The following is a 14051-nucleotide window of genomic DNA, read 5'->3' on the forward strand; positions in this document are numbered from 1 at the left end:
ACCTAATTGTGGCCTTGCAGTGCCTAAAGGGAGCCAACAAGAAAGATGGAGAGAGACTTTGGACAAGGGCCTGGAGGGACAGGACAAGGGGCAGTGGCTTCACATGGAGTGAGGGAAGGGTTGGAGGAGATAGTAGGAAGGAATTCTTGCCTCTGAGGGTGCTGAGATGTTCTTTAAGGCCCCTCCCAACCCAAAGCATTCCATGATTCTGGGACTGGTGGGTGAGGTGATGTTCGGCGCTGTCTGGGGCACAGGGACACAAAATGAGGGAGTTTTCCATTGTGGGGGAAGGAAAGAGGGGGCAGCAGAACTGACCCCTTGGACACCTGGCAGGCAGGCTTTGGCTGGAAGCTGCTGATGGGGAGCTGAGTGAAGCCCCCACAATCCAGGAGGAAATGGTCAGTGACCTGCTCTGCCAATGAGACCCCCACAAGTGCCTGGGCCCACATGGGATGCACCCAAGAGTCCTGAGGGAGCTGGAGAAAGAGCTGGCCAAGCCACTCTCACTCATTCCCCAGCAGTGCTGCACAACTGCACAAGTCCCAGCTGACTGGCAACAAGCAAATGGGATGCTGTAACAGGGAGGGTTTACTGTATCAGGGAAAACAGGTTGGAGAGATTCTGGAACGTGAAAAACTAAACACCGTTGCTAGTTAACAAAGTAACTATTATGAAAGGTGGCAAACAGGGAAAAGGGGGGAAAAAAACAGGCGCCTGAGGGAAAAGGATTAGGGCAGAGGAAAAAAGTGAACAAAAGACCCTAGAAAGAAGGCTCGACACCCATACTCACCCAGGTGTCACCTATAAGAGAGTCTTACCCACTCTAACCAGTAATAAAGCCTCACTGCAGCAGCTGCGTGTTCCAAAGGGCTGGCAGGCTCCCACTTCAAGCAGGTGTCCCCGCTAAAAGCAACTCGGTCCTTCGTGAAGAGCCAGCCCCCAACAAGGAAAACATGTCTGCTTTTATAAAGTTCATTGAGAACACCTGCCCCGGGGAGGTGTGGCCAGTACTGCCCCGTCAGGGGTTCCCAATCCCACCCCCTTGGTTATGTAAGTGCACCCCTCCTGGCGTGCGTGAGCACTTTGGAAATCCCCTCACGCAGGCGCAGTAAGTCCTGAGGGGTCTTTCCCAATTGAGGCTGAGGGAGAGCCTTCATCATGTCATCGTCACTTTCTCCTCCAAATGCCCTTGACGAGCCATTGACCAATCACAAAAGACCAATTAAAACAGTTTATACAGAAGTTCTCCCTCCAAGGCCAAATTCACTGTTTTATCAGGGAACTTGGCAGGAAGAGCTATAAACTTCTGTAGGTGGCTAAGGTCAAACACAGACCAAAAATATCATCCCAACTCCGTCCCAATACAGATGCCCATGCACAGGAAGGGCCAAAAGGAGGACTCCTGGCCTACCTCATTGACCTCAGGACCAGGGAAGTCCATGCAGCAGATCCTCCTCAGTGCCATCCCATGGCATGGGCAGGACAATCAGGGGATCAGGCCCAGCCAGCGTGGGGTTGGGAAAGGCAGGTCCTGCCTGACCAACTTCATCTCCTTCTCTGACAAAGGACCCCCTCAGTAGCTGAGGGAAAGGCTGGGGATGTGTCTCTCTAGATTCAGGAAAGCCTTTGGCACCATCTCCCCCAGAATCTCCTGCACAAACTGACTGCTCATGGCTTGCACAGGGGAATTGTTTGCTGGGTGACAAACTGGCTGATGGCCCAGGGAGTGGTGGGGAATGGAAGGAAATCCAGGTGAGGCCGATCACTGGTGGGATTCCCAAGGACTCAGGGTTGGGGCTGGTCCTGTTTAACATCATTCTTGATGATCTGGGCCAGGGGATCGCGTGCCCCCTCAGTAAAGTCGTGGACAACACCACATTGGCTGTGAGTGTGGATGTGCTGGAGGGCAGGAAGGCTCTGCAGAGGGATCTGGACAGGCTGGATCAATAAGGCCAAGTGTCAGGGCCTGCCCTTGGCCCCCAACAACCCCCTGGAACGCTCCAGGCTGGGGGCAGAGGGGCTGGAGAGCTGCTCAGCAGGAAGGGACTTGGAGGCGCTGCTTGACAGTGGCTGGATATGAGCCAGAGTGTGCCCAGGGGGGCAAGAAGGCCAAGGGCATCCTGGCCTTTGTGGAGAAGAGTGTGGCCAGCAGGAGCAGAGAACTGATTGCCCCTCTGTGCTGGGCACTGGGGAGGCCCCACCTGGAGTGCTGTGCCCAGTTCTGGCCCCTCAGTGCAAAAAGGCCCTTGAGGGGCTGGAGCGTGTCCAGAGAAGGGAACGGAGCTGGGGAAGGCTCTGGAAAACATGTCTGCTGAGGGATGGCTGAGGGAACTGGGCTTGTTGAGTCTGGAGAGGGAGAGGCTCAGGGGGGACCTCATTGCTCTCTACAATGACCTGAAATGAGGTTTTAGTGGGGTGAGGGTTGGTCTCTTCTGCAAAGCCTTTAGTGACAGGAAGAGAGGAAACATCCTTAAATTGCATCAGGCGAGGCTCCGATTACACATTAAAAAAACCTTTTTCCACTGAGAGAGTGTTCATCCATTGGAACAAGTAGCCCAGGGAGGTGGTGGAGTCTCTGGAAGTGTTCAGGTGGCACCTGGATATGGCATTTTGGGGTGGGGTTTAGGGGTAATTCTGGTGGTGCTGGGTTGACAGTTAGACTAGAAGATCTTGAAGGTCTCTTCCAACCTTGATGATTCTGTGACCTGTCATCCCTGTTTCCAGGTTTGTGCTCTAACAAGACCCTGGGGATGTTTTCTCAGTTGGGTCCCTCAGTGAGACCCATTGGCACTACAAGAAACTTTACGGTTTGAATCTCACTTTGGTTTCTCAAGAGGTTCCTGAAACTTTCCTCAGGGTCTGATGTTCAGGGACTCATCCCCAAAGACCCCAAGGATCATGAAATGCCTGGGGCAGTTGCTGTGCTGCTGAGCTGGGCCAGGCTCCTGGCACACAGGGAGCTCCTGGCAAGCAAGAAGAGCTTCAAAGAGACAGCTCTGCCCAGGAGCAGCTCCTCTGCACAGCCCAGCAGGGTTGAAGGCAGTGCCAGGGCAGCTCAGGGACACCAGCAGGGCACAGACAGAGCTTCAAGGGGCTCAGCACTGGCAGGATGGCTGAGAGATCCCTGCAGGAGGAATCTTGGCAGGGCTGCACACGGTGAGTCTGTGGCTGCAGGGCAGTGCAGGGGCAGCTCCTGGAGGCATCTCCTAAAGCTGGCCCAGCCCCAGCTGATGGGATGGGTTAGGAGGGGGCTGTTTGGGGGCAGTTTGGAAGAGCTGTGAAGCTGGGGGTGCAGCCAGGGGTGCCCAGGATGTGGGGCAGAGCAGGGTCCTGCATCCCAGGGTGCTGTGCTGGGCAGGGACTCTGCTGCCTGCCAGGGGCAGCTCTCAGCAGGCCTGGGGAGCTGCTCCCAGGGCTGGGGCAGAAGGGCTGTGGGCAAGGAGCAGCCTCTGACAGGAGAGGGCAGGGTCCTTGACCTGTTGACAGGATGTTGCAGGTTGTGAGAGCTGCTCAGAGCTCCAGGTTATCACACAACATTTCCCAGGGGAGCTTTCCGGAAGCACAGGAGTTGAGGAGCTACTAAAAGGGAAGGGTCCTGTTCTTTCAGTCTCCCAGTCTGTGTTTTCTGGGTGGGAAATGGGACATCAAAATGTGTATCTCAGTTCAGGAGGAGGAAATTAAACTCTGAATCAGCTTCTCTCAGAGCTGAATAACCCAGGCAGTGTCAGAAATCAACACCCCGTGTCTCACAAGCAGCATCACTGTCCACTTCTCCCGTCTCCTCAGGGTTGCCCTGCCATTGCCATCAGAACCTGCCCAGCCAGAGCTGCCCCTGGGCAGTGCCCTGTGCTGGGAAGGCTCTTCAAGACAGAGCTGAGCCCCCAGGGCTGGGATGGGCTCTGGCAGCACTGCCAGGGCTCAGCCCTGAGCACAAAAAAGCAGCTGCTGGCAGGGACTTGAACAGTGCTGCCCTGCTCTGAGAAAAAACACTTGGTTGTGGGTTTTTTTAAGACTACTTTCTGTGTGAGGTCCTCGTCAAGGCAGCACAAGGGAAATCCAAGGGTAGATGGAAAGCAGACTCTTGGATCCTTCAGCTCTCCTGGGCTTGCAGTAAGCCACACAGAGATGAACTGTCTTCTCTGTATCAACTCGTTTTCACTCATAAAATTGAGGATTTCTGCACTTACAAAGAACAGTCTTGGCACATTTTTCTCCTCTCATCTTTTCTTTACCTTACTATTATCCTGTCTTTCCTTTCTCTCCCTTACACATTCTCCCTAAAGGTTATCTTTATGCCATATTGCTATAGATGAGAGATACAGATGATAACACTCAAAATGGCAACATAATTGTTTACCTTTGAAACAAAATTGTTCTAAAATAAACCCTAAATATATATGTTTTCAAACACTGATTATTTAGTGTCGTTTCACTCTAATTGCCCCAAGGGATTTATCAATGAGAACCTGGGTTATCCCCCCTTTCTGGGGAGGGTCGAAATATTTGCTCAGAAGAGTCTCTTCTTCCTTTTCTGCTTTTTCTGATTCTCAGATTCCTTTTTTAACAGGACCCTATGCCGTGAAACAGCAAATGCCCAACAGCAGCTCCACGCCCCAGTTCCTCCTGCTGGCATTGGCAGACAGGAGGGAGCTGCAGCTCCTGCATTCTGGCTCTTCCTGGCCATCTCCCTGGCTGCCCTCCTGGCCAACGGCCTCATCCTCAGCGCCTTAGCCTGCGACCACCACCTGCACACCCCCATGGGCTTCTTCCTGCTCAACCTCTCCCTCACAGACCTGGGCTGCATCTGCTCCACTGTCCCCAAAGCCACGCACAATTCCCTCTGAGACATCACAACCATCTCCTACACGGGATGTGCTGCACAGCTCTTTTTCTTTTTCTTCTTCATCTCAGCAGAGTATTTCCTCCTCACCATCATGTGCTACGACCGCTACATTGACATCTGCAAACCCCTGCACTACGGGACCCTCCTGGGCAGCAGAGCTTGTGCCCACATGGCAGCAGCTGCCTGGGCCACTGGCTTTCTCTATTCTCTGCTGCATACAACCAATACATTTCCCCTGACCCTGTGCCAGGGCAATGCCCTGGGCCAGTTCTTCTGTGAAATCCCACACATTCTCAAGCTCTCCTGCTCACACTCAGGCTACCTCAGGGAAATTGGGCTCATTGTGGTTAGTGTCTGTTTAGGGTTTTGTTTTCATTGTGTTCCCCTATGTGCAGATCTTCAGGGTTGTGCTGAGGATCCCCTCTCAGCAGGGACAGCACAAAGCCTTTTCCACGTGCCTCCCTCATGTGGTCTCCCCTCACCCTCATGGTCTCCCTCTTCCTCAGCACTGCCATATTTGCCCATCTGAAGCCCCCCTCCATTTCCTCCCCATCCCTGGATCTGGTGGTGTCATTTCTGTACTCGGTGGTGCCTCCAGCACTGAACTCCCTCATCTGAGGAACAAGGAACTAAAAGATTCCATGGCAAAATTAATTATTGGCTTTTTTCAAAAGCAATGAAGTGTCTGCTTTCTTCTGCAGAGCATTCAGAATTTAATTCATTACAATCTCAGACTTTTTTTCTTGTTTTTTTTTGGTTCATTTTCTTATTCCTTTTCTACTGTTATGATGTATTTGACAAATGAATATCATAGCATTGCTACATCAGTATCTACCATTATTTTGTAAGTCAAAGACTTTCCAAAGGCTTGTTCTCTGTTCATTTAAATTAAATAAATACCCTGCCCTGATTTCTGTGTGCCCAAGATTCTTCTGGCCCCTGACTTCAGGGGCAGTGCCTGTGTGTAGACGTGGAGAGAAGAGAACCCCAACCCAGCAGCCCAGCCAGGGACAAGAGCACTTAGTCTTTCCACGTTCCCTCTTTCCAGCTCCACACTGTCCTTCCCAGCCCTGCTGTGGGTGCAAGGCCTGAGTGCTCTGGCACCTTGGGCACAGTCCTGCTCTTTGTCCATGCTGGGATCACAGGCAGGGACAGGCCCTGGGAACTGCTGGCACAGAGTTGGGCCCCACACCAACAGCTCCATCAGCAAAGGGCATCTCCTGAGGGCAGGGCAGGAGGGCTTCAGGCTCTTCCTCCACAGTCACTGTCAGCAATGAGCTCCAGGAATGCCCTGGCAAAACAAATGCCAGTGCCCAGCTGGGAGTGGGAGTGTGCAGGGTGGGGGCACGCAGCAGTGTCCTTGCACAGTCAGAGCTCCTGGCACAGACCTGAGGGACCAGCAGAGCAGGGGCTGGGCTGTGTCTTTGTTCCATGGACAGCCTGGGAAGGTGCCCCAGGGCCACTGTCACAGAGCAGCCCCTGCAACCCCCATTCCCAGCCCTGGCCTCTCCCCCCATCTGCAAGAGGTTGATTGTCCCTCCATGGGGGGACATCAAGTGATCAAGTCAGAAGTCCATGTTTGCTTTTTGATGAGGACACTTCAGCATGTCTGCTCTGTCCATGCCCTACCTTCAGGCCGTCCCTTTCCCTGCTCAGCAGGAAAGCAGCCCGGCTGGGCAGCATTGCCCCTGTGCAGGCAGGAAGGGCTCTGCAGGCAGGAGTGGCATTGCCCTCCAGCAGAGGCACTTCTGCCCTTTCCCAAAGCACAGAGCACAGCTGGGCACTGGGATGCAGCCAGAAGCACCCACAGCTCCATGGGTCACCGTCTGAGCTGCCTGCCCAGCTTCAGTGAGCACCAAAGAGAGAAAGAAATGCTCTCACTCACAGGAGTCCAAACAGGGGAGAGGGGACATGTAGAGCTAAATATTTCAATAGAAAATTGAAAATCAGACCTCATCAATGGATGAGGGATGGGAATGGGGCATGTCCCCAGACTTCAGTAAAAATCTTTTTTCCTCTCTCTCATGTCCTCCTCCATGACTGGGGATGGGAACAGCCTCATCATGGGGCTGCAGGAGGAAAACTTGGAAACCTGCTACAGCACCACTGCCCTGAGTGATCCCTGACTGGGGACAGCACAGTCTCTACTCCCAGCAATGTCATTGCCATTTTCTGCACCTTTGGCATATGCAGACTCTTTCCTGCTATGCCCCCCAATATTGCATATCGACGAAGATTTCTCCCGGACCAAAGGTGCCACACCAGAAAGTTCTTGCTACCCATGGAGTGCCCAGACTGGCCCACCAACTGCACCAGAAAGCCAAAGCTTCTAGGCTTTCTTTCTTGGCAATAAGGGCTCTTGTTTGCTTTTTCCTCCTTTCAGCTCAAACTGCCAGCTTGACTCCCAGGATTGCATACGGACAAAGATTCCTCCCAGACCAAAGGTGCCACCACAGAAAGCTCTTGCTGCCCACCAAGTGTCCAGGTTGGCCCATCAATTGCACCTGAAAGCCAAAGGATCCAGGCTTTCCTTCTGGAGGGAAAGGACTGCGGTTCCCTTTTTTCAGCCCTGCAATGCAATTGCCAGTCCAACTCCCAAAATTCCATAGGGATCAAGATTCCTCCCAGACCAAAGGTGCCACACCAGAAAGCTCTTGCTGCCCGTGGAGTGCCCAGGCTGGCCCACCAACTGCACCAGGAAGCCTAAGGCTGCAGCCTTTCTTTCCCGGGGAGAAGGGCTGTTATTTGCTTTCTTCAGCCCTGCGCTGAAGCTGCCAGCCTGACTTCCAAAATTCTAGACTGTGTGGGTGCTGCTGCTCCTGTGCAGAGCCTGCTGGGGTTGTCTGTGGCTTGGGCAGCAGCCCCACCCGAGGTGCCCCGTGCCTTCCCCGTGGTGGCCCCAGCACCACACGGGCAGGCCACAGATGCTGCTTCCTGGCTGGCACAAGGCTTGTGGTCACTTCCGAGGACCAGCTTCTCAGGGATCCCTACAGCTCCAGGCTCTGCCCATCCGCTCTGCTGGAAGTGTTGAGGCTCCAGCAGAACCCCCCAAGGCCAAGGACCTTTGGGGTACTTTCCCTTCCCCACTGCACATTTGGGTAAGTCTTGTGGAGCACAAGGGCCCTTTTTCCCCTCTTCCCAGATGCCCTGTGGACATTGGGCACCAAAAAACTCCTGAGCCTCTGTGTATGCTAAGAGGAATGTCATATTCTCAAGCTAGGGAAGAAAAACTTGTTGCAGAGACGGGTCTTCACCGCAGGCTCAGGTGGTCCCATCAGACAGGCTTCCCAGGATCAGTTCTCTGCTGACTTCCAGCAGCTGCCCCACAGAGGAGCCTCCCTATTCGGCACATTCTAGAGCTGATCCTCAAACTGCAGTAACCTGGAGAAGACTCAGGTCTCTGGACAGCTCTTAGGATTTTCTCGGTTTGAAGTGCCAGGCTTTTGACAGCAGCGCTGTCATGAGTCATGCCTTCAATAACTGAAAGAGAAAAGAACGGAGCCAAGGTCAGAGACCAGATCTCTGGTGAGTCTAGAAGCCCCTCCTGTCAGGACCATCCCACCCAACTCTTGCTATGGCCAGAATGGAGGAGGGCCCAACGGGATCAACCAGGAGGTGCTGGCCACCAATACCCCTCATGCTCCTGAAATCTCTCTCTGCTCTGCCCAAGCCATTGCTCATCTCTGCAGAGAGCAGAGCCCTCCACAGCCAGGGAAGGATTGCAGCTCCCTGCCCCGGGGTCTGTGCTCCATTCAGCAGCCCCACTGCCCTGACTCACCGTCAATGACAATCTGCAGGTCTACCTTCTGTCCCTTCAGGTACCTCCCAGCGATCCCTGGGAACACAGATGCTGTCACGGCCCCAGCGGTACAGCTCCCCCCCAGCGGCGCTGCCGGCCCGGCCACAACGCCCTCCTGCCCTGGCAGGGCTGAGCCCGGGGCCTTCCCGCCTCGGGACTCCCCAGGGCTGGGCTGGCACAGGGCGGCAGCCACCAGGGCACTCCGGGCTTCACAGCACATCCCTGCGCCACATCCTGCTGCCAGGGCAGGGAGGGACCGAGAGCTTGTGGCTCACCAATGAACCTGAGGGCTGCCTCTCGCACAGGCTCCTGTGGGCTCTCCAGGTATGGTAGGGCCTGGCATAGATATTTGGCCACTCTTCTCTTGTCCTTTTCCAGCTGGAGAGAGCAGTAGGGCACAGAGGGAAGGGTTGGCTGGGGGTCTGCCCCTTGGCCGGCCACTGCCTGCGCCCAGCGCTGGGCTCCAGCAGCACCCTGGCTCGGGGGCAGAGGAGCCTGCAGAGGAGTCCTCACACCCCAGGCAAGGTGGCAGCCTGTGGGGTGCAGGCTGCTGTCCCACAGGTGGCTGCAGCAGTGGGCAGGGCCACAGTGCCAGCCCCACACTCTGGGCATCGGGTGCTGGGGCTGTGAGGTCGTCCTTACCAGGCACTCGCCAAACCTCCAAGACTGCTCTGTCTTCAGCAGCTTCACAAGATCACTCCTCTTCAGAAACCACGCTGCACCAAGCAGCGCTTCCCAAGAGGCCTGCAGAGCAACAGAGAGCAGGACATGGCATCGCACAGGATCCATGTCCCTGGACCAAGGCCAGGAGGAGAGACTGGAGCCTTTGAGGTGCCAGGGCACGAGGCAGACCAGCCCCCTGCCGCGGGGACACCAGACCCTACAAGTTCTCACTTCTGCCACGTGCTGGTTCTCATTATGCCAGTGGAAAAAAAGTGGGAGCAGGCTGTAGACCACATGTGTCTTCAGGGCTTGTTTTCCCTCATCCACTCCCAACTCCATCACCTTTCGGAAGAGCTGAATGGAGAGTAGCTGCACGTGGATGTTGTCCTGATGGAAAGGAAGAGGAAAAGACCTCAGCTCCAGGCCTATCGGGTCACAAGCCTGGAAGTCCACAGGCCACAATTTCCTGGTAGCACCCAGTGCCTGGGGCGGGGGGGCACAGAGCCTTACATTGCCAAAGAGGGGCTGGAGCACCTCAGCCAGCTGCAGGGCAGTGGGGGTGGAGATTAGGATGTCTCTGTCCTGGACTTGATTGATGAATACAGAGAGGGACATCCTGACCAGCTCTCCGTCTGTATCCCACAGTACGTCCATGAGGTTTTGTGTCAGGCTCCGCATGCCATCAGCCTGTGTGGAACACAATGCTGTGCTGTGAAGCCACGAATCATGGAATCCTAGAATATCCCGAGTTGGAAGTGACCCACAAGGATCATTGAGTCCAACTGCTGGCCCTGCACAGGACCATACCCACCAATCCCATCGTGTCCCTGAGAGTGTTGTCCTCGAGCTCTGGCAACCTTGGGACTGTGACCTCTTCCCAATGGGGCCTGTTGCAGTTGTCAGAGCACCCTCTGAGTGGAGAACCTTTCCCTACTCCCCAAGCTAAACCTCCCCTTGGCCCAGCCAAGCCCAAGCGATTGCGCTCCCCAGCCCCAGGCTGCCGGCACAGCTTCAGCCAGTTGCCCCCTCCTCACCATCACAGGATCCTTGCTCAGCACCACGAGGCCTCTCAGCACCAGGCGACGCATCTCTGTGCACTCGCTCCACAGGCGCCTGGAAAAGATCTCCAGGAAGCTGTCACTCCATTCAGTCATGTCCGGGCAGTCCAGGACCTGAAAAGCACGGAGCAGTGACGGGGTCTCCGGCCGGCAGACCCGCACAGGGCTGGGCCCAGGCAGCAGCACGGGGCGCGACACCGTCCCGGGCAGCTGCGGCTGCGAGAGGGCAGAGAGGTGGAGGCAGCTCAGTGAGGCAGCGCTAGCCATCAGGCTCACCTCCACAAGGAATGCCATGGCAGGAAGCTCCCAGCCGGGCTTCTCCCTGATGAGCAGCCCCAGCAGGGAGAGGGCAATCTGGTAATACAAGGGGCTCGAGGCACGGCGCATCTCCCTGCCAGGGGGAAACAGGCACCATCAACCCTGAGCTGGGTGGGCAAAACTCTCCCGGGACAGTCTCACAGAGTCCTGGTCTTTCCCCAGCACCCCGGCAGAGGACGAGGGCACTCTGGCCAGTGGCTCCTCCTGTGCACCCGCCTGTCCCAGCCTTTTCCACTCTGCTCGGCCATCCCTCAGTGACAAGACCCTCTGGCCCATGACCACGGGCACTGTGTGGGGTGCCCCATGCACCGGCAGAAATGACAGGGGCAGTGGGGACAAGGGAGTCTCACCTGGCCAGCAAACCCACTGCATAGTGGTGAGTGTCAGAGTTGAGGAGCGTGTCCCAACCACGCTTCCGTTCCATTGAAACCACCACATCTTCACACTCAAGACGACAAAGCAGGGCCTTCATGGTCAGCACTGCAAAGCTGGGTGCAGAGCAAAGCCCAGGTCATGCTGGGAGCCCTGAGCAGCCCTGAGGGCATGAGAGGGACAGGACTGGGACTGAGCACCTCTTGGGATTTGTGGGAAGGCTGTGTTGCTCCTGGCATTCCCTCCACAAGGTGTCAACTTCCTCTGGCATCTGCTCTGTGCTGATGAAAATCTGGAGGAGCAGATCCACAAGGAGACGGGGGGAATACTCTGTCAATGGCTCTGGGCACTGGAGCATCTGGAGAATCTCCCAAATCACCCTGGTTGCCTGCAAAAGATAAAGCACCCGCACACAGCTCTCAGTGCCCAGATGTCCATGTGAAAGGGCCCAAGTGTGGGAGAGAGAGGCCAGGGAAGATGCAGGGGCAGCCCCCAGCCTGGTGCCCCTGAACCTGCCCCTAAGCCAGGTTTCCAGCCCAGTGCCTGAGGCAGGGAGATGCAATGCTCTGCTCGGGGAGGATGGAGAGCTGCTGGAGAAGCGACCTGTCGGCAAGTAAAGTCCAGTTCCAGAAACTCACAGCCAGGGCAAAGACATCTCTTTTGTCCCCGTCGGAGGTGGACGTGCTGTGCAGTGGCCAGTCCTCCATCACACAGAGCAGCTTTGGCAGCACCTTCTCCACTGTCATTTCCGATGAGGCTATGGTCTTCCACATGATGGCAGCAGCTCTGCAGGGCCAGAGTTCTGTGTCAGGGGAGTGCCAGCCAAAGTGCCTTGAGGAGCAGGGAGGGACCATGGCAGCAGGATCAGGGCTGACATGGCAGGGCTGGGAAACAGAGGGGTCAGAGGGTCCCAGAACTCTCCATCCCTCTGGCAGACCAAGTGGGATGGGATGGACAGGGTGAGGGACTCGAAAGGCTGGTAAGCCCCGAGCCCTGAAGTCAGGGAGGCCATGTACCTGTCACACGATGGGGCACAGTGCAGGAGGGTCACCACAACATCAGCAGGGTGTGCCTCAGTCACCCTCAGAAACTCCGCCAGCAGCTTCTCTTCTGGAGTCGCGTTGGCTGTCAGTCTCTGGTGCATGTTCCTGACGAAGGCTGGCACCTGGAGGAGGCACCTGGAGCTGCCAACTTGCCCAGCTTCCCTGACAAGTGCTTCCCTTCCCACCGCACTGTGCTGGCCTCAAAGGCTGAGAGAGCCCAGGGGAGCTCACTTGAGGGGCCACAACCCCTGGAGTGGCTTGAGTCCTGGACACAGGCTGCTTACTTGCTCTGGACTGGAGACACCATTCTCCTCAAAAATATCTGGAGTGGGAGCATAATTCACACTCTCCGTGGGCATGAGGTCAGTGTCTGCAGTGCCCTCAGTCATTGCAGTGTCAGCCTGCACAGCGAGATCAGGCAGTGCAGCATCAGAATTTGTCGGTTCATCGCTCAACACGATGTCAGAGATTGCAGTGCGATCAATCGATGGGCTGTCAGTGTCTGTCGTATCATCAGTCAAAGCAGGGTCAGACTTTGTTGTGTGAACAGTCGGCGACACGTCACAGTTTCCTGTGCCATCAGTCAGTACGGTGGTGACATCAGGGTCCGCCTTGAGCTCAGTCGGGCTGGGGTCCGGCTGTGTCATGACCTCAGTTGGGCTGGTTGTGGTCCTTTTACGCCGAATGCCCACGAATTTCAGAAAGGTCTGCAGAAGAACGGAGAGCAGGGAAGAGAGGGATGTGCCATGGTGAGCTCTGACAGCGGTGCCAGCCTGAGTGGTGAAAACAGGCCCAGCCCAGGAGGCCATGGCTGCAGGTACCTGTGCTGCCCTGTGGAAGCGGCCACGGGCATGGTCCTGCTCTTGTGTCGGGTCCCGGCCTGGATCTGACAAAGAGTGAGCACGGTCAGAGCTGAGGGGCTGCGGGACAGGCCGGAGAACACAGCCCAGCCCTGCGCTCCACAGGCAGGGCCAGCCCCGGCATTCCCAGTGCATGGAGCTGCCGGGGGAACAGTCCCAGGCCCTCTTTCCCCTTCCCTTTCCCTGGCCATGTCCCCAGCAGGCGGGATGGGATGAGGCACAGCCAGCTGCAGCCACCAGCCCTGTGGCCCAGTCGTGCCACTCACCTTCCTGCAGGGAATGCAACTGCTCCATCTTCTCCGGGTGCTGGGACGGGGCAGCTCCAGGCCCTTCCTTCTTCATCCGAAAGGGCCTGAGCAGGCTCCGGCGTCTTCCTGCCATCCCACGGTCTAGCCTGGAGGGTACCTGCAAAAGAGAGACACCTCGGAAGATCTCCGGGTCACCGAGTCCGGCAGGCTGCCCTCGAGGCCACCTACCGCAGGGATCGGAGACTCCGGAAAATTTCCGGGTCCCCAATCCTGCGGTCTGGCCTCGAGGGCACCTGAAAGAGAGAAAAACCTAAGAAATGGTATGGGTCAGCAAGTCCTGCAGTCTGGCCTCGAGGGCACCTGAAAGACAGAAAAGCCTAGCAAACACTAGGGGTTAGCAAGTCCTGCAGTGCGGCCTCAAGGGCACCTGCCGCATGGACTGGGGACACCTCGCAAAAGCTCCGCGTCACCAAGTCCCACGGTCCAGCCTCGAGGACGCTCGCACCACAGAAAAGCCTCCACAACGCTCCGGGTCAGCAAGGAAAGAGTTGGCTGCGCAGGGGCTCTGCACAGCACAGCTCCATCCTGTCTGTCCCATCACATGCTCCGAGGAGCACTGAGGCGTTACTGCGTCACCAACGGTACTAAGTCATCACTTGTCACAAAGGGCCCTGTGACACCCTGCCCCATGCCATGCTATGGGCGATGCCCACCCTGTCACAAAGGGCCCTGTGACACACTGCCACATGCCCTGGGGACTCCCCCAGCCTGGCCAACCTGCCCCAGGTCGGAAGGAGTCCGTTCTCCAAAGTATCGAAGACAGCTGGACATGAACTTTAGGCACAGC

The 14051-nt window shown here is 56.3% G+C and overlaps 1 protein-coding gene across 1 annotated transcript; it reads right to left on the bottom strand.

Moving 5' to 3' along the window:
• Window positions 1-8030: 8030 nt before the first annotated feature.
• Window positions 8031-13826, bottom strand: LOC135408478 (maestro heat-like repeat-containing protein family member 6). The gene is made up of 15 exons (XM_064643634.1): window positions 13223-13826; window positions 12918-12982; window positions 12381-12803; window positions 12070-12218; window positions 11692-11839; window positions 11254-11441; window positions 11032-11169; window positions 10640-10754; window positions 10340-10477; window positions 9816-9992; window positions 9537-9692; window positions 9285-9386; window positions 8918-9020; window positions 8622-8678; window positions 8031-8323 (listed from the first exon to the last, which is right to left on the bottom strand). The coding sequence occupies exons 1-15, from the start codon at window positions 13335-13337 to the stop codon at window positions 8118-8120; spliced, it is 2280 nt and encodes a 759-aa protein (XP_064499704.1). The 5' UTR covers window positions 13338-13826; the 3' UTR covers window positions 8031-8117.
• Between the last annotated feature and the right edge of the window lie 225 nt (window positions 13827-14051).

The sequence above is a fragment of the Pseudopipra pipra genome, unplaced genomic scaffold (genome assembly GCF_036250125.1).
Source record: "Pseudopipra pipra isolate bDixPip1 unplaced genomic scaffold, bDixPip1.hap1 HAP1_SCAFFOLD_49, whole genome shotgun sequence".
Taxonomy (NCBI): domain Eukaryota; kingdom Metazoa; phylum Chordata; class Aves; order Passeriformes; family Pipridae; genus Pseudopipra; species Pseudopipra pipra.